We start from the raw sequence: 22,340 nt of genomic DNA on the forward strand, positions 1-22,340 counted from the left end.
CGATAACATTTTTCAAATCCCCGTGTCATTTCGTGGGTGCCGTATTCCTGTGGTTTTTGCTGTATTTCCGCAGCTCCCCTTGCTGCTGCTTCGTACGATACTGCCACGCTGAAAGCCTTATCTAGCGTCAGCTCTTTCTCTGAGAGTAACCTCTTCTGGGTTCCTTCACTCAGGAGTCCACAGACAAATTTGTCCCGTAGGGTATCTGCCAGTCCTGCTCCGAACTGGCAGTGCTTTGATAGCTTGCGTAGTTCCGTAAGGTAATCAGCATTGCTCTCATCTTTATGCTGATTTCTCCTGTGGAATTTAAATCTTTCTGCTATCAGCAGCGGTGTAGGATTTAGGTGTTCCTGTAGGATATCAACAATTTCGTTAAAAATCTTCGCCATCGGTTTGGCTGGAGTAATCAGGTTCCGCAATAGGCCGTACGTTCTTGCGCCCATTAAGTTTAGTAGTACAGATGCCTTTTTGTCATCGGCTATTTCGTTTGCCTCGCAATATACTTCGACTCTTTCCACATACATGGTCCAGTCTTCTATTGCATTATCGAAGGCAGTGATATTGCCAGTCTTCGGCATCTTGGAAATCTAAGATGGCGCCTCCCGCGCTTTTCCTTCTTCCCCGATTTAACAAAATAGCGCCTCCCGCGCTTTTCGTCTTCTCCGCTGTTGCTGGCGTTTTATGCCTTGATGGCGACGCCCTATGGTCTTCGCGCACTTCCCTGCGCAATTACCTATAAACATCTGACATGATTCTCTGACTATATAAGCTGTGTCTTTATGCATTTCTCCACTTCATCTGACGAAGGAGCAGCGCTCCGAAAGCTTGTGATTTCAAATAAAGCTGTTGGACTATAACCTGGTGTTGTGTGACTGCTTACATTTGTCCACCCCAGTCCAACTCCGGCATCTCCACACCATGGATACGGCTAAAGAATGAGGAAAAATGAAATGTGACATTTCCAACTTTTTGCAAGCATCCCTGCCTCTGCAAACTACAATTCATCTAGAATAGCATGCCCTTACCTACATAAAATCTCATACTCCCACTGTCCCCCCACCGCCCACTGTTATACCAGCTCCACTAGCTCTCCATGGCCCAAACTGATTTCGTTTTCTAGTAAGTTTAGAGAGAGTAAGATAGATAAGCTAAATACGTGGCTTGAGCAGTGGTGCAAGGGAGAGGGATTTAAATTCTTGAGGCATTGGAACCAGTTCTTGGGGAGGAGTGACCTGTACCAAGGGGACGGTCTACACCTGAACTGTGAGGGAGCCGATGTCCTCGGGGTAATATTTTCTAGGGCGGTTCGGGAGGATTTAAACTAATTTGGCAGGGGGATGGGAACCTAGGTAGTGGAAAAGAGGGAAGTCATATGAAGTCAGAAATAGATGGTAGAAAGGTGAGAAGCAATAAGCAAAGGAGAGAAACACAAAGGGCCAAACTAATTCATAATGAGAGTGTGAAAAAAGCAAGCCTGAAGGCTTTGTATCTTAATGCTAGAAGCATTAGGAACAAGGTGGATGAATTAGTTGTGGAAATAGAGGTAAACAAGTATGATTTGATTGGGATTACAGAAACGTGGCTGCAGGGTGGGCAAGGCTGGGAACTTAACATCCAGGGATATACAATATTTAGGAAGGATCGGCAAAAAGGTAGGGGAGGTGGGGTAGCATTGCTGGTAAAGGAGGGGATTAATGCAATGGAAAGGAAGGATATTAACTCGGATGAAACGGAATCTGTATGGGTAGAAATGAGAAATAGCAAGGGGAGGAAAACGTTAGTGGGTGTGATATATAGGCCTCCAAATAGTAATATGGAGGTGAGGGAAGGCATAAAAAGGGAAAATAGAGAAGCGTGTGATAAGAGCACAGCTGTCATCATGGGTGACTTTAATTTACATATTGATTGGACTACCCAAATTAGTAAAAATTCTGAGGAGGAGGAATTCCTGGAATGTTTTCGGGACGGTTATCTGGACCAATATGTCGAGGAGCCGACTCGAGATCAGGCCATTTTAGACTGGGTATTGTGCAATGAGAAGGGACTTATCAGCAATCTTCTTGTACGAGGCCCCTTGGGTCAGAGCGATCATAATATGATCGAGCTCTCAGTCGAGATGGAGAGTGAGGAAATTGAATCAGAGACTAAGGTCCAGAACTTAAATAAAGGGAATTACGAGGGTATGAGACGGGAATTGGGTAAGATTGATTGGGTGGTGTTTCTGGGGGGATTGACAGTGGAGAGACAATGGCAAGCATTCAAAGATAGAATGGAAGAATTCCAGAACATGTTTATACCGGTTTGGCATAAAAATAAACCTAAAAAGGTGACTCAACCGTGGATAACGAGGGAAATTAGGGACAGCATAAAATCAAAAAAAAGGGCATATCAACTGGCAAAAAAAAGCACCAGACCGGAAGATTGGGGGCAGTACAGGATACAGCAAAAGAGGACAAAGGGATTAATCAGGAAGGGGAAAATAGAATACGAAAGTAAACTTGCAGCAAACATAAAGACAGACTGCAAAAGCTTTTATCGGTATATCAGGAGGAAAAGACTGGTAAAATCCCAAGTCGGTCCCTTGCAGTCCGATTCGGGAGAATATATAATGGAGAATAAGGAAATGGCAGACCAATTAAACTCATACTTTGGTTCTGTATTCACAAAGGAGGACACAAATAACCTCCCAGGAATATCGGCAAACATAGGGACTAATGAGAGGGAGGAGCTGACAGAAATTAGTATCTCTAGGGATATGGTGTTGGGTAAGTTGAGGGGACTGAAGGCCGACAAATCCCCGGGGCCTGATAAACTACATCCTAGGGTACTTAAGGAGGTGGCCCTGGAGATAGCAGATGCTCTAAGGATCATCTTCCGGAACTCCATTGACTCGGGAACAGTACCCGTGGATTGGAGGGTAGCTAATGTTACCCCAATATTTAAAAAGGGGGGTAGAGAGAAAGCAGGGAATTATAGACCAGTAAGCCTTACATCGGTTGTGGGCAAAATGCTAGAGTCCATTATTAAGGATAAAATAGTGGAGCACTTGACAAATGGGGAAAGGATCGGACAGAGTCAACATGGATTTACAAAGGGTAAATCGTGTTTGACTAATCTGCTGGAATTTTTTGAGGAAGTAACTGGTAAAATAGATGGGGGAGAGCCAGTGGATGTGGTGTACCTTGACTTCCAGAAAGCCTTCGATAAGGTTCCACACAAAAGATTATCATGCAAAATTAAGGCTCATGGAATTGGGGGCAAAGTATTAACGTGGATAGAGAACTGGCTGGCGGATAGAAAACAGAGAGTTGGAATAAACGGCTCGTTTTCGGAGTGGCAGGCAGTGACCAGCGGGGTGCCGCAAGGATCTGTCCTGGGACCCCAGCTGTTCACAATATATATAAATGATCTGGATCAGGGAATTGGATGCAATATTTCCAAATTCGCTGACGACACTAAACTAGGAGGAGGGGTGGGCTCTGATGAGGATGTCAGGAGGCTACAGTGCGATTTGGACAGGTTGGGGGAATGGGCGGATACGTGGCAGATGCACTATAATGTGGATAAATGCGAGGTTATCCACTTTGGGGGTAAAAACAGGAGGGTAGATTATTATCTAAATGGCAATAGATTGGGAGATGGGGAAGTGCAGAGGGACCTGGGTGTTCTTGTGCACCAGTCACTGAAGGAGAGCATGCAGGTGCAACAGGCGATTAAGAAGGCAAATGGTATGTTGGCCTTCATATCAAGGGGGTTCGAGTATAGGAATAGGGATACCTTACTACAGCTGTACAAGGTGCTGGTGAGACCGCATCTGGAGTATTGTGTACAGTTTTGGTCGCCCCATCTGCGGAAGGATGTTCTTGCCATGGAAAGAGTGCAACGGCGATTCACCAGGCTGATACCTGGAATGGCGGGAATGACCTACGAAGAGAGATTAAATAGTTTGGGCTTGTACTCACTGGAGTTTAGAAGATTGAGAGGGGATCTCATCGAAACATATAAAATTATGGCAGGCCTGGACAGGCTGAATTCAGAGAGAATGTTTCCAATGGCCGGGGAGCACAGAACCAGGGGCCACAGTCTAAAAATAGCGGGCAAATCATTTAAAACAGAGATGAGGAAGAATTTCTTCACTCAAAGAGTGGTGAGCCTGTGGAATTCCCTGCCACAGAGGGCTGTGAAGGCTAATTCAATAAATATTTTCAAGAGAGAATTGGATATATTTCTGAAGGCTAAGGGGATTAAGGGTTACGGAGAAAAGGCGGGGACCGGGTACTGAACTGGTAAGATCAGCTATGATCTCAGACGAAGATCAGCCATGATCTCATTGAATGGCGGAGCAGGCTCGAAGGGCCGAATGGCCTACTCCTGTTCCTATCTCTATGTTTTCTATGTTTTCTCCCCGGCCTCACTCCACCCTACCCCAGTGACCTCCTCTAGAAATGCACTCCCAAATGCACTCTTTGACCCCCCCCTCCCACCTCTGGTTTCCTGTTCCCTCTGAGCCACCATTAGTGGCTGCTCCACTCTGCACCAGGGAATCCATCACAAGTTCTCTGCCTTGCCACCCACTTCATTTCAAAAGTCTCCAGAAAGTCTCTTCCCTCCCTCCCTCCACCCCCACACCCCATTTCCTTCCTGCTGCTCAGTATTCACTTTTCCTTCAGCAATCCAAGACATCTTTCTCTATGTGACTAGGGCTACAGAAATGCAACAGTCGGTGAAGTTTTTCCTCATTTTTCAGCCATATCAAACAGATATCAAACAGGGGGTGGAGGGAGGGAAGAGACTTTCTGGAGACTTTTGAAATGAGGAAGTGGGTGGCAAGGCAGAGAACTTGCGATGGATTTCCTGGTGCAGAGTGGAGCAGCCACGAATGTTGGCTCAGAGGGAACAGGAAACCAGAGGTTGGGGGGGGGGGGGGGGGGTCAAAGAGTGCATTTGGGAATGCATTTCTAGAGGAGGTCACTGGGGTAGGGTGGAGTGAGGCCAGGGAGACTAGAAAACGAAATCAGTTTGGGCCATGGAGAGCTAGTGGAGCTGGTATAACAGTGGGCGGTGGGGGGACAGTGGGAGTATGTGATTTTATGTAGGTAAGGGCATGCTATTCTAGATGAATTGTAGTTTGCAGAGGCAGGGATATACTTGGCACACTGTTCTTTTGAATAACAACTTCAATTTTTTCCCTGACTACCACAAACAGCAACAACTTGTATTTATATAGCGCCTTTAACATAGTAAAATGTCCTAAGGCGCGTTTCGCAGGAGTATTATAAGACAAAAAATTTGACACTGATCCACATAGGGAGAAATTAGGGCAGATGACCAAAAGCTTGGTCAAAGTAGGCTTTAAGGAGCGTCTTAAAGGAGGAAAGAGAGGTAGTGAGGTGGACAGGTTTAGGCAGGGAATTCCAGAGCTTAGGGCCTAGGCAACAGAAGGCACGGCCACCAATGGTTGAGCGATTATAATCAGGGATGCTCAAGAGGGCAGAATGAGAGGAGCACAGATATCTGGGGGGGGCTTGTGGGGCTGAAGGAGATTACAGGGATAGGGAGGGGCGAGGCCATGGAGGGATTTGAAAACAAGGATGAGAATTTTGAAATCGAGGTGCTGCTTAACTAGGAGCCAAGGTAGGTCAGCGAGCACAGGGGTGATGGGTGAATGAGAATTGGTGAGGGTTAGGACACAGGCAACCGAGTTTTGGATCACCTCAAGTGTACGTAGGGTAGAATGTGGGAGGCCAGCCAGGAGTGCGTTGGAATAGTCAAGTCTAGAGGTAACAAAGGAATGGATGAGGGTTTCAGCAGCAGATGAGCTGAGGCAAGGGCGGAGACAGGCGATGTTACGGAGATGGAAATAGGCAGTCTTAGTTATGCTGCAGATGTGTGGTCGGAAGCTCATTTCAGGGTCAAGTATGACACCAAGGTTGTGAACAGTGTGGTTCAGCCTCAGACAGATGTTTGGGAAAGAGATGGAGTCAGCGGCTAGGGAACGGGGTTTGTGGCAGGAACCGAAAACAATGGCTTCGGTCTTCCCAATATTTAATTCGAGCAAATTTCTGCTCACCTGACAAGTAGTCTGACAATTTAGAGACTGTGGAGGGGTCGAGTGAAGTGGTGGTGAGGTAGAGCTGAGTGTCGTTAGTGTACATGTGGAAACTGACCACTGAGCTTCCATTTCAACATTTCTCTCCTTCCACCAACAGGTGAAAAACGACGGAAGAATATAGCCACCGCAACAAATGCCAACAGGAGATTAAGATTGGAATAGATCAAATTGCTTATACAATATGGAAAGGAATAGGGGACCAGATAATTTGTCTAAATTATTGAGTGGACCGCACGATTACACAAAAATGTGAGCCCCGATACACAATGTGCAAAACACACAAGTCAGAACCCCCACTCCCGACACAAAAAAGTGAGACCCCATACATTAAAAAAGCTGCACCGCCCCCCCACCCAGTCATCTTCATTTCCATCCTTCCCCTCACCAAAGCTTGAAAACTGAGGAGCTTCCACCTCAGTTCTTTAATCGTTACAACTTTAAAGGCTGCGGCTGAGCTCTTTATCCAGCTCCCACTTTAACACGTTAACCGTATAAAACCAATTTCAACGGTTAGTTTCAGCTCCGAATGAAACTAACTGATTAGATTAAGTACACAATGCTGATTTCAATGAAGCAGAGGCTGGACAAAAGGATCTGGCAGGCAGCAACTGGCTACTCCCACAATATGACTCACAATGTCAAGCAGTGCAGTGGCAAGAGCTCAGCTATTTACCCCCATGGAACTCTGGCCAACACATGGATAATTAATGTCGCTTCTCGGCCTTTTGGCTAAGATCAAGCGTAGTCACACTCCAGTAATGGGGTGGTGATGGTCACCCCCAGCTATGGGGCTGCGTAAAAGAAAAAAAAAACCTTAATTAAGGGGCAAAAAAAAAAAAAAAATTTAATGACTTCATGACAGTATTTTTAATTCATTGTATACATAATATTAGCAGTCCCATACTTTGGTGCAGAAATAGTATAGTTTCCAAATAATTATCAAGAAAGTGGCACAACTCTCTTGAATTTCATTGAACAATTAAATAAATGATAGCTTAGAATGGGAAAGAAGTTATTGAACAGAAACTGCACTTGGCCCAGTCCGCTACAGAAGAATCGTTTAGTGGACGGATTTTATCACACAAGCCCAGATCCCAGATTTCCCCAGTAGTGGTTTTATATTTTTTTAAAAATCACTGGATTCTTTGAGACATGCAACATATTTACACTAAAGTTTCCCTCAGATTCTTTAAAGATTAGTTCACTAGCTGGAATGTTAAAAAATTTCTTGTGCAAAATGATTTACCAGTTTTCCATAGCTTACTTTTTCTAATACTCCAAAACTTATTCTGAACCCTTTATCTTTATGGTGCTATTTTACAGCCTAAATGAAAGGTAATGAGCAAAATGTCACAAATATGTATTACTTAACTACAGAGGTACAGTTATGTTAAATTAATTGATATTATAGAACACTAACCTTTAGCAACTGCTCTTTAAACAGTTGTTGAGTAACTGTATTTACCAGGTCTTGCAGGGGCAACACTATCAGCTAATCAAGGATACAACATTTTTACTTTGATCTACTTTAGACTTGATAAATACACTAAAACCAGAATAATCCCATTACTTATGCAGCTATACAAGTTCCTTAGAGACACAAAATTAAGTTTTGATCCTGTGTGTGACATAAAATTTAAAAATGCATTCCAAGATATTTTCACATCACTAGCAAAATATTTGTTATACCTTGCAGAATAGAATGGAACCATGGCCTGAATTGTGCTCATACATCATTTCTAGTCTACCCAGTACTGAACACTAAAACACATGTCAGAGTCAATAATACATAACTACCATACATTTCAGCAGAATGTTCTCTTTGGAAAGGAGAAAAGGGTTGCAAACAATGAGTCCGACATCCACTGTGGGGAAAAAAAAATCAAAGAACCTTTGCCAGCATTATAGGTGCAACAAACCACAGCAAATCAAAATAATCGCAACCTTTGCTTAACTATATGGATTCTACATAACTTTTTTTTAAAAAAACGCATTTAAATTGATGAATCGGAACAAGAGATCATCACAATAGTTATAATTCGGTCCATACTTTTAACACAAGTACATCGGTCTGTGAACCTTGACACCAAAAAATGAAAAGTTTCTAATCTTTAAATAGACAACCCAATTAGGAATGTACTCTCGAAGTGCTTGGTGATGTCTGAAGAATCAGTTCAAGGATTTAAAAAACAAATGCATTATTGAAATTACACAGAATGAGGTCATTCAGCCCATAATGTCTGTGCTGGCTCTTTGAAAGAGCTATCCAATTAGTCCCCCCTGCAAATTTTCCCCTTCAAGTATTTATCCAATTTCCTTTTGAAAGTTATTATTGAATTTGCTTCCACCACCCTTTTCAGGCAGTGTATTCCAGATCATCATAACTTGCTGTGTAAAAAAAATTCTCATTGCCCCCCGTTTTGTTTTGCTAATTATTTTTAATCTATATTCTCTGGTTACCGACCCTCCTGCCAGTGGAAACAGTTTCTCCTTATCTATTCTATCAAACCCCCTCATAATTTTGAGCACCTCAATCAAATCTCCCTGTACACTTCTTTGCTCGAAGAACAATCCCAGCTTCTCTAATCTCTCCACATAACTGAAGTCCCTCATCCCTGGTACATCTCCTCCTGCACCCTCTCCAAGGCCTTGACATCCTTCATAAAGGGTGGTGCCCAGAATAGGACTGATATACCTATCAATTCGTCCAATGAAAAGCGACGAGTTAGGAAAGTAACTATAGGTTTTTATTGACTAAATAACAGAGCCCACCCTCATGGGTGATCGGATCCAGCAAGGAGGAATACCAGCCAGTCGACTACCTTTATACCTGGGCAGGTAGGTGGAGCCATGGGCGGAGTCAGTGATGGTCAGCCCAGGTATAACAGTGTGACAAGAGGCGACCTCGTATAGTGATACAACAGTGAGAACAATATAACAGTGATAACTATAGTGTAACGATAGTGAACGATAAAAGTGGTTTACCACATTCACCCCTTCTTTAGATTTGAGTCCGGCGGGGTGAAGTGTACTACCAGTTCTGGTATGTCAGTCTGTCCGGAGGCCTCGTAAGCCTCTCCGATCGTCGCAGCGGCGGTGTTGCATTATCCGGTGTTAATGCTGGTGTCGGCGAAGGCTCGTGGGGTTCCGGCATGCCGTCTACCTGGGCTGGAATTGGGGGGGTGGTGGGGGGGGGGGGTAAAGGTGGTGTCTCCGGAGTGCCCGAGGGTGCGAGGTCTCGTAAGGAGACAGTATCCTCCCGCCCGTCTGGGTAAGCCACGTAGGCGTACTGGGGGTTGGCGTGCAGGAGGTTCACCATCTCGACCAGGGGGTCCGTTTTATGGGCCCTCACGTGCTTTCGCAGCAGGACGGGCCCCGGAGAGGTCAGCCAGGTTGGTAGAGTGGTTCCCGTAGTCGACTTCCTGGGGAAAACAAACATTCGTTCATGGGGGGTGGCGTTAACGGCAGTGCAAAGTAGTGACCGGATGGAATGCAGCGCTGTCGGGAGGACTTCCTGCCAGCGGGAGGTTGGGAGGCCCTTAGACTTTAAGGCTAAGATGACGGCCTTCCAGACAGTCGCGTTCTCTCTTTCCACCTGGCCGTTCCCTCGGGGGTTGTAGCTGGTGGTCCTGCTTGCTGCAATACCTCTCGCTAGTAGGAACTGGCGGAGTTCCTCGCTTATGAAGGAGGAGCCCCGGTCACTATGTATATAGTTCGGGAACCCGAACAAGGCGAAGAGTTCGTTCAGGCATTTAATGACCGTGGTACTGGTCATGTCTGGGCAGGGGAAGGCAAAAGGGAAACGGGAGTACTCATCAACGATGTTGAGGAAGTACACATTACGGTCGGATGACGGTAGGGGCCCCTTAAAGTCGATGCTCAGGCGCTCGAAGGGGCGGGTGGCCTTGATCAGGCTTGCTTTGTCCGGCCTATAGAAGTGCGGTTTGCACTCGGCACAGGTCTGGCAGTTCCTGGTCATGGTCCTGACCTCCTCGATGGAGTAGGTCAGGTTGCGGGCCTTAATGAAATGGTAAAGTCTGGTGACCCCGGGGTGGCAGAGGTCGTTGTGGAGGGTCTGAAGTCTATCAATATGCGCGCTGGCGCATGTAATTCGTGAAAGAGCATCGGGGGGTTCGTTCAGCTTACCTGGCCGGTACAAGATCTCATAATCGTAGGTGGATAGCTCGATTCTCCACCTCAAGATCTTGTCATTCTTGATTTTGCCCCTCAGCTTGTTATTAAACATGAAAGTGACCGAACGCTGGTCGGTGAGGAGGGTAAATCGTTTGCCTGCCAGGTAATGCCTCCAGCGTCGTACCGCCTCCACGATCGCCTGGGCTTCCTTCTCGACCGACGAGTGTCGGATCTCAGGGCCCTGTAGGGTCCTTGAGAAGAAGGCCACCGGCCTCCCCTCCTGGTTAAGGGTAGCGGCTAGGGCGAAGTCGGATGCATCGCTCTCCACTTGGAAGGGGATGGACTCATCCACTGCGTGCATTGTGGCCTTGGCTATGTCTCCCTTAATGAGGGAGAAGGCCGCGCACGCCTCCTCCGTGAGGGGGAAGGATGTGGACTTCATGAGGGGTCTGGCTTTGTCCGCATAATTGGGCACCCATTGGGCATAGTAGGCGAAGAGTCCCAGGGTTCTCTTAAGTGCCTTAGGACAGTGGGGGAGGGGTAGCTCCATGAGGGGGCGCATTCTTTCGGGGTCGGGGCCGATGACTCCGGTCTCTACTACACAGCCGAGGATAGCAAGGCGTGAGGTGTTAAACACACATTTCTCCTTATTGTAGGTGAGGTTCAGCCGTTGGGCCGTACGGAGGAATTTCTCCAGATTCGCATCATGGTCCTGCCGGTCGCGGCCGCAGATGGTGACGTTATCTAGATAAGGGAACGTGGCCTGCAGTCCGTTCTGGTCGACCATCCGGTCCATCTCCCTTTGGAAGACCGACACCCCGTTGGTGACACCGAAGGGGACCCTAAGGAAGTGGTAGAGGCGCCCGTTCGCCTCGAAGGCGGTATACTGGCGGTCCTCCGGGCTGATAGGGAGTTGGTGGTAGGCCGACTTAAGGTCGATGGTCGAGAATACTCGGTATTGTGCAATCTGATTGACCATGTCAGATATGCGGGGAAGGGGGTATGCGTCCAGCTGGGTGTACCTGTTTATGGTCTAGCTGTAGTCGATGACCAAGCGCTTTTTATCGCCGGTCTTAACGACCACGACCTGGGCACGCCAGGGACTGCTGCTCCCCTCGATGATGCCCTCTTTCAGGAGGCGCCGCACCTCATAGCTAATGAAGGCCCTGTCCCCGGCGCTGTACCGCCTGCTCTTGGTAGCGACGGGTTTGCAGTCGGGGGTTAGGTTAGCGAACAGGGAAGGTGGCGGGACCTTGAGGGTGGATAGGCTGCAGGTGTTACGCGGTGGGCGGTTTAACATCCGCTGGTTGTCGACTGAGTGGGGGGAGGGGTCCACCGTATGCTAGGGTGACACTTTGGAGGTGGGATTGGAAGTCCAGCCCTAGTAGGACGGCAGCGCAGAGCTGGGGGAGGACGAGGAGTTTAAAGTTTTTATACTCCGTACCCTTAACCGACAGGGTCACAACACAGTAGCCGTTGATGTCCGTGGCGTGGGACCTTGATGCCATCGAGATTCGGTTGCGCGTTGGCAGGACGGGGAGGGAGTAGTGGCTCACCGTGTCTGGGTGGATGAAGCTCTCCGTGCTTCCGCTGTCGAACAGGCAGGTCATGGCGTGGCCGTTTACTTTGATGTCCATCATGAACTTGGACAGGTGATGCGGGCGGGCTTGATCCAGAGTGACGGAGGCTAGTGTGTAGCTGAGCGAGTCGTTGTCGTCTGCGGGTGAGGCGGTCGTCGGGTCTGGAGGCACGGTGGCAGTCGAGCGTGGTGGGTAAAATGGCGTCTCCCACGAGGTTGGACAAAATGGCTGCCCCCATAACTCACATGAGGCACTATTGGGGTCGGTTGCCTTGATCAAAGATGGCCGCCCCCATGACTCACGTGTGGGGATGCTGGCCTCTGTTGCCTTGAAAGAAGATGGCCGCCCCCACAGTTCGCATGAGGCACTGCTGGCCTCTGAAGATCCACTTCTGCAGGCCTTAGCAAGGTGGCCTTTCTTCCTGCAGGTTGAGCAGGTGGAGTTCCTAGCTGGGCAGCGCGACCTCGGGTGTTTCTCCTGGCCGCAGAAAAAGCAGCTGCGGGGGTCCGATGTCGGAGCCGGTACCGGGGGTGGCGGTCCCGATCGGGTCCGGGACGCCGACGCTGAGGTAGGTCCCGGGGGCGGCGCGGTGAAGGGTATTGCAGTAGGGGTCGGGCCCGAGTCCCAGGGTCACGAACAGTACCTGGAGAACGCCTCCTGGTCCCGATGGGCCACCTCCAGGGAGGGAGCGAGGGCTGCAGCTTTGTCCAGGTCGAGGTCCTTTGCTTCCAGTAATCGCTGCCGTGAGTAGTCGGACCGTAGGCCTTTCACGAAGGCATCGCGGACGTTGTCTTCCGTATTTTCTGCCGCCGTTACTGCTTTAAAGTTACAGTCTCTGCCGAGTGCTTGTAGCACCCGTAAAAATTCCTCCACCGGCTCCCCTGGCAGTTGCGGGCGGGACCTTAGGAGGTGCCTGGTATACATGGGGTTTACCGGGGTTTGGTACTGTCTTTTCAGCCGGTTGATGGCGTCCTCGTATGTTTTAAGGTCCCGGATGAGCGCGAATACTTTAGGGCTCAGTTGGGCGTTCAGAACTCTTAGCTTGGATCTCTGAGGCACGTTGGACTCTTCCAGGTAGGCTTCAAAGCAGCCCAGCCAGTGATCGAAGTCGAGGGCTGCGTTCGCTGCCCGTGGATTTAGATCCAGGTACGGTGGTCTGAGGGCTCGCAGCCAAGCCGGCTGTTGTGATTGTTGCGGCTCGGCGTCTGAAGGCTGCTGTGGCTGCTGTGGCGGGGCGTCTGGATGAGACATCTTAAAATTTAGTCAATAAAATTGATATACCTATCAATTCGTCCAATGAAAAGCGACGAGTTAGGAAAGTAACTATAGGTTCTTATTGACTAAATAACAGAGCCCACCCTCATGGGTGATCGGATCCAGCAAGGAGGAATACCAGCCAGCCGACTACCTTTATACCTGGGCAGGTAGGTGGAGCCATGGGCGGAGTCAGTGATGGTCAGCCCAGGTATAACAGTGTGACAAGAGGCGACCTCGTATAGTGATACAACAGTGAGAACAGTGAGAACAATATAACAGTGATAACTATAGTGTAACGATAGTGAACGATAAAAGTGGTTTACCACAAGGATGCAATACTCTATAGCCGAGGTCTAACCAGCGATTTATAAAGGTTTACCATAACTTCCTAGCTTTTGTACTCTATGCCTCTATTTATAAAAGTCAAGGATTCTCAATGCTTTAACAGCTTTATCAACTTGTCCTGCCATTGTCATGTGCATGTGAACCCCAAGGTCTCTGTTCCTGCACCACCTTTAAAATTGTACCATTTCATTTACATTGTCTCACTTCATTCTTCCTACCAAAATGCATCACTTCACACTTGTCTGCATTAAATGTCATCTGCCATGTGTCTGACCATGTCTTCCTGAAGTCTGCGACCATCCCCCTCACTGTTTACTACATTTCCAAGCTTTGGGTCATCTGCAAAGTTTGAAATCATACCCACTGTACCCAAATCTAGGTCATTAATAGATATCAAAAAGAGCAGTCACCCCAATACCAGGCCCTGGGGCACCCCACTGCATGTTTCCATCCGCTCTGTAAAAACAAGTATTCACCACTAGTCTCTACCTCCCAGCCAATTTCATATCCACACTGCCACTGCCCATTTAATCCCATGGCCTTCAAATTTGCCAACAGGTTTATCTTGTGGCACTTTATTAAGCCTTTTGAAAGTCCATAAACAGCGACTGCACTATATTTATCAACCCTCCAATATTTCACCAAAGAACTCAAAGTTAATTAGACAGGATTTTTGCCATTAAATCTGTGTTGGCTGTCATTTATTAACTCATGTTCTTCCAAGTGACAATTAATTTTGTCCTGGATTATGAGATTACACATTCTCTTTGCTTAATCTCAATTTCTTTAGTCATCCAGGGAGCTTTAGCTTTGGATGCCCTTCCCCCCTCGTAGGAATGCATCTAGTCTGTACCCAAACTATCTCCTCCTTGAAGGCCTCCCATCGCTCATTTACTGTTTTACCTAAATCTTTGTTTCCATTCCACCTGGTTCAGATCCCTTATCAACATTGAAATTAGCCCTTTTCCAGTTGAGCACATTGTGCAGAAAATCTTACTGAATTTAATGAGGCTCATGGCACAGAGTTGCTGCACTAGCAAGACATGTTGTGAGTATTTCCCTGCATTACCCCTAAACTAAGATCCTCTCTCTCTCACATCTGGTTCATTTAGGCTGTCATAACAGTACAGAATTCGATTATTAGAGCACAGAAACACTGGTTTCTCTCCTTGGGCCACCTAGTCTAATCCCACAATCCTACCTGCTCTCCACACACACCGCTCCCCCCGCGCGCACCGCTCCCCCCCCCGCGCGCACCGCTCCCCCCCCCCGCGCGCACCGCTCCCCCCCCCGCGCGCACCGCTCCCCCCCCCCGCGCGCACCGCTCCCCCCCCTCCGCGCGCACCGCTCCCCCCCCCCGCGCGCACTGCTCCCCCCCCCCGCACACGCTGCTCGATTTTAAGTGATGGTGAATCAAATGTGCTTTTGAAACTTTATGTCTGGTACCAAGCTGGCGGTAATTTTCGAAATAGGTAACTTATCCACCCTCTCAGTTGGGGCACTTCGAGGCCATGACAAAGTTCACAAAAATAATAATTGTATACACCATATGACAGAGTATCATAATCAAATAGCCGATAAACTTACCCAATGCACCTGGACCAGCTAATAAAAATTCCTCTCGACCAATCCGCTTTACAATCGGTCGTTTTTCCTCACTATTGTACGGAAACAGGTCCTGTGAAGTTCCGGTATTATAACTCAAAATAATATATTGTGTGCTCATTGCCAAGCAAAGAAAGTACCCGTCTGCGGCTATAGCAACCGGCTGCTCTGGTGTGGAGACTTCCTTTATTAACTGGACACGGTCCTCATGCACTGTGTATATTTGTACAGTTTTCCGCTTCATTGAAATGGCACACACCTCCACACAGAAAGGGTCTCCAGTCACTGGGTTCTCGTTTACAGCAAATGCAGTTATTCCTTTGATTTTAGCTCCCGACGGTACAGGCTCCAGGTTAATCATATTCAATAAAGTCACAGTATTGTCACATAGAGCCATTAGCCTGTTCAAAGCCGACGCTGCCTTTAGCTCATTCACAGCTTTTTTTAGCCCCAGATATTTGTGCAGTTGTTTTATTGGAGTAAACACAAGTCTCCCTGAGGTGGATGCTTTTTCTTCCAATAGAAAGTGATAGATAAAGCAGTCGCTTGTTCCTACATAAAGATTTTTCCCACAACATTCAATACAGTCAATAGCCATCCAAGTTTTGTCTCCTATCAGCAGATCCCGCTCAAGAACAGGAACAAGTTCAAATGCCTTTACACTCATTGTGACTTCTCAGTCATCTAAAGGGGACAAAAATATATGAATAAATCATGAAGTATATACATGTATTATCAAAACAATACAGCCTCAAACCCTTCAGAAATTAATGAAGCCCTTGGCGATATTTTCTTAATACTGACTAGAATGCGTACTGCAAGGTGCTCTCACTCAACATGTAAAAATAGATCATTTCATGGTGCTACTCACAAAAGCAACATCTAAAGTTTATCAACAGAATTGGAAGCAGCAATAGAAATGGTGAATTCATTAATGTAACGACACAACTTAGGATAAATATTATGGAACTTGTGAATTTGGTAACATGACATATTTAGTGTTCCTATGCACCGTACCAGGTTCACATTCACGAACCTCAAATACCTAATCGCATCCTTAACAGCAGCAGAGCCTAGGAAGAGGGAAGGAACAAAAAAAAAGTCAGAGGGAGTCACAGGTCACTTATGGCAAGCAGTGTCTCTCTGGCATGGAGTCAACTCCAAGATGACGCACACGCCTGGCAATGGAAGATTGGCACTGAATCAACCCTCCACTTAGACTTGGCATCCCTCGCTCAGGTATCAGATTACCAACAGGACTATAGGGCGCTGTTGATGATTGACCAGTAAGCTTGGCTCACTAATGGAACCTGGATATATAGATCTGTCGTTGTGGGCTCTGGTTCTTCCTACTCAGCTAAAGATAATTCTACAAGTCAATGCCCCAACAAGTGCAGTCATCTTGGCTGGACAAGCAATAGGAAGCTTAATAATGCTGTATGCTACGAAACATCATGGCTGCAGCCAGTAAAACTCTAGCAGTATTTCTATGCACACTTGGGATCCGTATGCCTGGGCATTTGGAAACCTGCGCCTCAGCCAGTATGGTTTAGTTACATGTTGTATTTCTTTAATTCACATTTATTCATGGTAAATCCCTTACAGTCCTGAACTTTCAGCTAGCCCATCTGTGCTTAACTCACCAGTTAGAACAAAACAACAACAAATTGTATTTATATAGCACCCTTAATGTAGTAAAACGTCCCAAGGCGCTTCACAGGAGTGTTATAAGACAAAAAGTTGACGCCAAGCTACATAAGAAATGAGGGCAGATGACCGAAAACTTGGTCAAAGAGGTAGGTTTTAAGGAGCGTCTTAAAAGAAAGGTAGAGAGGCGGAGAGGCTTCGTGAGAGAGTTCCAGAGCTTAGGGCCTAGTGACTATTGACCAAGCCAATGGTGCCATCTGGCAATAATTTCAAAAATCATTAAGTTTTTCCCAATAATTATGTTATAAAATCCAATCGGTAATGTAAATGACAGTAATGGGCCAATATACATCTTTGATGAAAAAGCCTGTGTAACTGGTCTGACAATCTTTAAGTCACTGCCAACACGGTTGTGAAATTCAATCTACATTGGAATTCTATTAAAAAAAATCTCAACATGCTGGAGCACTTTGTCATGAATGTTTTGAATTAATTACTAGCCTTTCCCTAAACAGCTCAATAAGTAAATGTGGTGTGGTGCTCAGCTATGCAAACTAGGAGAGTCCAAGATTTAATCCTTTTTTGAGCTGAATTAGCTTATCTCAGCCAGGGTAGCAATGAGGGTACCACAGTTAACCAATGTCCCCAGCTGGAAATGCTACATGGTTGGGCTCAGCTATGACATCCCTAGCAGGTGAATAGCCAACTGACACTCACTGTTAAGCAACACAGGAACAGGAGTTGGCCATTCAGCCCATCAAGCCTGTTCCGCCATTCAAGGAGATCATGATTAATCTGTGACCTAACTCTATATACCAGCCTTTGGGCCTATATCCCTTAATAACTTTGGTTAGCAAAAATGTTTTAATCTCAGATTTAAAATTAACAATTGACCCAGCATCAATTGTCATTTGTATGTAGAAGTGTTTCCCAAATGCACTCCTGAAAGGCCTGGCTCCAATTTTTAGGCTATGCCCCAAACCGAGACTCCCCAACTACTGGAAATAGTTTCTCTCTATCGACCCTATCTGTTCCCCTTAATATCCTGAAAACTTCGATCAAATCACCTTCTAAATTCCAGGGAATACAACCCTAGCTTGTGTAAAATAACAGAAAATGCTGGAAATACTCAGCAGGCAGCATCCGTGGAGAGAGAAACAGGGTTAACGTTTCAGGTCTGGGACCCTTAGGGTTGCAAAGGGGTGGAAAGTTTCCAGTAAATTTCCGGAAATTTTAGCTTGGGAATTTTGCCCAAAAAAGCACATGCTAGCATAATATTGTTTCTTTTGTATTTCTTTCTTTTTTTTCCCCCCCCCACAGGTCCTCTCTTAAAATTACTAACAGAGATGGAATCTTAATTATTAAGGAATTTCTTAATCAATATATGTTTATCTTCTTACTTGGCTTGTTTTAATAATTACAAGTTTTGTGTGTGACTGTGAACAAATGTGTCCTGATTGGTTGCATGAGTGGACGAGCGATTAGCTCCCTCTATTTGTAATATTTGCATATCGAATTGTGATTGGCCTGCAGGCATCTGTAAGACTGCTATAGTTTTTTAAGATCCAGGTTAGGGGTCCTGAGGGAAGTCATTTTGTTTTCTGCTGATGTTGTGATGATGCAGTAAGTAAATCAGACTTTATACCAAATAAACCAGTTACTTGTTGAACTCTTGTCCTTCAATTTAAAATATACAAAATAATACACTATTGGTGATGTAGCGTCGTGTGTGTACAGGTCATGCTTCCATCACATGGAGCATCAGCAAAAATGTACTCACCCTGTTGCAATCGTGCTGATCGACCGCAGTTCGACACAGAGATGAATGCCCTTTATTTCTCTGCATAGAACAATGCCACGTTTACCGTCGGATGTGTGGAAGCATTTTACCCCAGGCATTAAAGATGGAAAGACTGTGTACATGTGCAAACACTGTAGAAAGCCATATGTAAAGAATGCCACAAAGATGCAGCAGCATTTATCCAAATGCAACAACTTCACTCAAAGCTCACAGCAGTCAGCCCAGAGTTCCTCTGCTTCCATTCAAGAAGATGATGGTTCTCATTCAGCATCAGGCTCCTTATCATCAGCAACTCCTGGCCCACTTGGAAGGTTCTTTGATACAATGGATAACCATAGCCAGAAGAATGCAGATGAGTGCCTTGCTCGAGCTGTATATGCAACAGGCTCACCCCTCATGCTCACAGCCAATGTGTACTGGAAGAGATTTTTCAATGTTATTCGCCCTGCATACTGTCCTCCCACCAGACATGCTTTGTCTACTTATTTGCTGGAGGCGGAGTATAACAGAGTCCAAGGAAAGCTCAAAGAAACGATAACGATAACGAAGAGCACAGACACGAAGGACAACAGACACATAGGCACATACATTGCTGATGAGCTGAAAGCGGTCATCAACGATCTTGGATCACAAAAGGTCGTTGCAGTAGTTACTGACAATGCTGCGAATATGAAGGCTGCTTGGGCTCAAGTGGAGGAGGCCTACCCTCATATTACGTCTATTGGGTGCGCAGCTCATGGGCTTAACCTGCTCCTCAAGGACATCATGGGTTTGAGAACCATGGAAGCACTGTACAAGAGAGCCAAGCAAGTTAAGTATGTCAGGGGAAAACAGGTAGTTGCAGCAACCTACAACTCCAAGCAAATGACAAAGAACAAGAACACCACACTGAAGCTGCCCAACAACACTAGATGGGGTGGTGTTGTCATAATGTACAACAGCCTTCTGGAGGGTAAGGAGTCGCTGCAAGAAATGGCAATATCCCAGCCTGGGGATATGGAAACCACCATCAAGAAAATACTGCTGGATGATGTGTTTTGGGAGAGAGTGGTTAGCAGCCTTAAACTACTCTCACCAGTAGCATCTGCAATTGCTCAGATTGAAGGAGATGCTGTCTTGTCAGATGTTCTCAGGCTTTTTACTGATTTAAAAGAACAAATCAGCATTGCCCTACCCACATCCCTGCTGCTCAAAGCAGAGGAGAAGGCAATTGTTCAATTCATACAGACGTGTCAAGAATTTTGTGTCAAGCCGATTCATGCTGCAGCATACATGCTGGACCCAAAGCATGTTGGGAGACCAATACTTTCTGCAGAACAGATCAACAGCGCTTACAGTGTGATTTCTACCCTCTCACACCATCTCAATCTGGATGTGGGCAAAGTTCTGGGAAGTCTGGCAAAGTTCTCTACCAAGCAAGGTCTTTGGAATGGGGATGGGATATGGGAATCATGCAAGCATATCAGTGCACATACCTGGTGGAAGGGACTTTGTGCATCTGAGGCCCTGTCACCGATTGCATCGGTGATACTCCAAATCCCACCTTCATCAGCGGCCTCTGAACGAAACTGGTCACTTTTTGGGAATACGCATACAAAGGTGCGCAACAGGCTGACTAACAAGAGTGGAGAAACTGGTGGCTATCCGGGCGAACCTACAACTTATTGAGCCAGATACAGAAGTGTCCACCACACAGCTAGACACTGACAGAGGAGGAAATGGACACGTCAGAGCCAGAGTCAGAGAATATGGAGGAGCAATGAGGAGTAGAAGACTCAGGAGTAGAAGACTCAAAGGGACAAAATAAGGACAAATTACAGGCTAAATAAGCTGATGCTCTTTTTATTTTATTTTAGATGGGTCTTTTTTGTGGGGGTTCAATAAAGTTCAAAATTATAACCTAAATAAAGTTTTGAAAGCCTGTTTTTATTTGTATGGAACAGTATGTCTAATTTGACGACAAAGATAATAAGGGTCAGAGACAAAAACCATCAGTGTGCAAAAAAACTCAAAATTCCCATGGAAAGTTTCCTCTTTTAAAAATTCCCAGAATTTTGCAACCCGAGGGACCCTTCATCAGAACTGATGCGTTAACTCTGTTTCTCTCTGCCTGCTGAGTATTTCCAGCATTTTCTGTTGTTATTTCAGATTTCCAGCATCCACAGTATTTTGCTATTGTCCTAGCTTGTGTAATCTCTCCTCGTAAATTAAGCCTTGGAGTCCAGGTATCATTCTGGTAAACCTACGCTGCACCCCCTCCAAGGCCAATATATCCTTCCTAAGGTGTGGTGCCCAGAACTGCTCACAGTACTCCAGGTGTGGTCTAACCAAGGCTTTGTATAGCTGCAGCATAACTTCTAGCCCCTTGTACTCTAGATATAAAGGCCAGCATTCCATTAGCCTTTTTGATTATTTTCTGTACATCTCCATGATATTTTAATAATCTATGTACATGAAACCACCCTCCCAACAACTCTCTTTGGACCTTCACTATTTCTAGCTTTTCACCATTTAGAAAGTACTCTGTTCTATCCTTCTTAGGTCCAAAGTGGACGACCTCACATTTGCCTACATTGAAATCCATTTGCCACAGTTTTGCCCATTCGCTTAATCTATTGGTATCTTTGTAATTTTATGCTTCCATCTACACTGCCTACAATGCCACCTATCTTTGCGCCATCAGCAAACTTGGAGATGTGGCTTTTATGTCATCATCTAAGTCGTTAAAAATTCGGTGAATAGTTGAGACCCAAACACAGATCCTTGCGGGACACCACTAGTAACAACCTGCCAATTAGAGTACCTGCCTGTTATATCAACACTCTCTCTTGCTGCTCAGCCAATTTCCTAAGCAGGTCAATAATTTGTCTTCAAGTCCATGAGATTCAACTTTAGCTAACTGTCTCTTTTGAAAGACTTTATCAAATGCCTTCTGGAAGTCCATATAAATAACATTCATAGACATTCCCCTGTCCACTACATTAGTCACCTCTTCAAAAAAAATTCAATCAGGCTCATCAGACATGACCTACCCTTTACAAATCTATGCTGGCTCTCTCTGACCAACTGAAATTTTCAAGGTGTTCAGTCACTCTATCCTTCTAGACTCTAGTAATTTCTCGACAACAGATGGCACAGGGTGACACACGACTAATGGTCACTTAAGTATTAGAGGGCTGTCAGTACCCATGAAACCTTAACCTAGCTTGGGTCACCGCCTTCTGGAGAGAAGAGAAAATTGGAAAAACAATTATTAACCATGTAAACTGTTGGAACCAATCGAACATTCAGTTACACATTGACATTGGCACTCGTAACATTTTGCATGATTCCAAATGCAAACATGCAGTTTAAATGCTACTGAAACCATGAATGTCTATAAAATGCAGTTATCTTAATGCAATTCCAGGATAATTCCAGCCTTGGGGGAGGGGGGGTAGAAAGCAGGAGAGAGGAAAACCAGATGCATGAAGGATGTTCCCGATGGTCAGGGAGTCCAGAACCAGGGGACACAGTCTAAGGATAAAGGGTAGGCCATTTAGGACAGAAATGAGGAGGGATTTCTTCACCCAGAGAGTGGTGAACCTGTGGAACTCTCTACCACAGAAGGCGGTGGAGGCCAGTTCATTAAATATATTCAAGAAGGAGTTGGATATATTTCTTAAGGCTAAAAGGGATCAAGGGGTATGGGAGAAAGCAGGGACCGGGTACTGAATTTGGATGATCAGCCATGATCGCATTGAATGGCGGAGCAGGCTCGAGGGGCTGAATGGCCTACTCCTACTCCTATCTTCTATGTCAGTGATTCTTAAACTGGGCTCTGCAAAATAATGTGAGTAGTGAGCAGGGTTGGCCTTGT

General features: G+C 46.0%; 1 protein-coding gene across 2 annotated transcripts in view; it reads right to left on the bottom strand.

Annotated features, from left to right (window-relative positions):
- The window catches only part of tgfbrap1 (transforming growth factor, beta receptor associated protein 1), a 91,818-nt gene that overhangs the window by 61,732 nt on the left and 7,746 nt on the right, over positions 1-22,340 (bottom strand). For both annotated transcript variants that reach the window (XM_085998979.1, XM_085998978.1), the window contains one exon: positions 15,016-15,717. In XM_085998979.1, coding sequence (XP_085855105.1) covers positions 15,016-15,700 — 685 coding nt within the window. In that variant the 5' untranslated portion in view covers positions 15,701-15,717. The remainder of the gene's footprint in view (positions 1-15,015; positions 15,718-22,340) is intronic.

Source organism: Somniosus microcephalus, chromosome 10, assembly GCF_052327205.1.
Source record: "Somniosus microcephalus isolate GS21.2 chromosome 10, FLI_Smic_1.0, whole genome shotgun sequence".
NCBI lineage: Eukaryota > Metazoa > Chordata > Chondrichthyes > Squaliformes > Somniosidae > Somniosus > Somniosus microcephalus.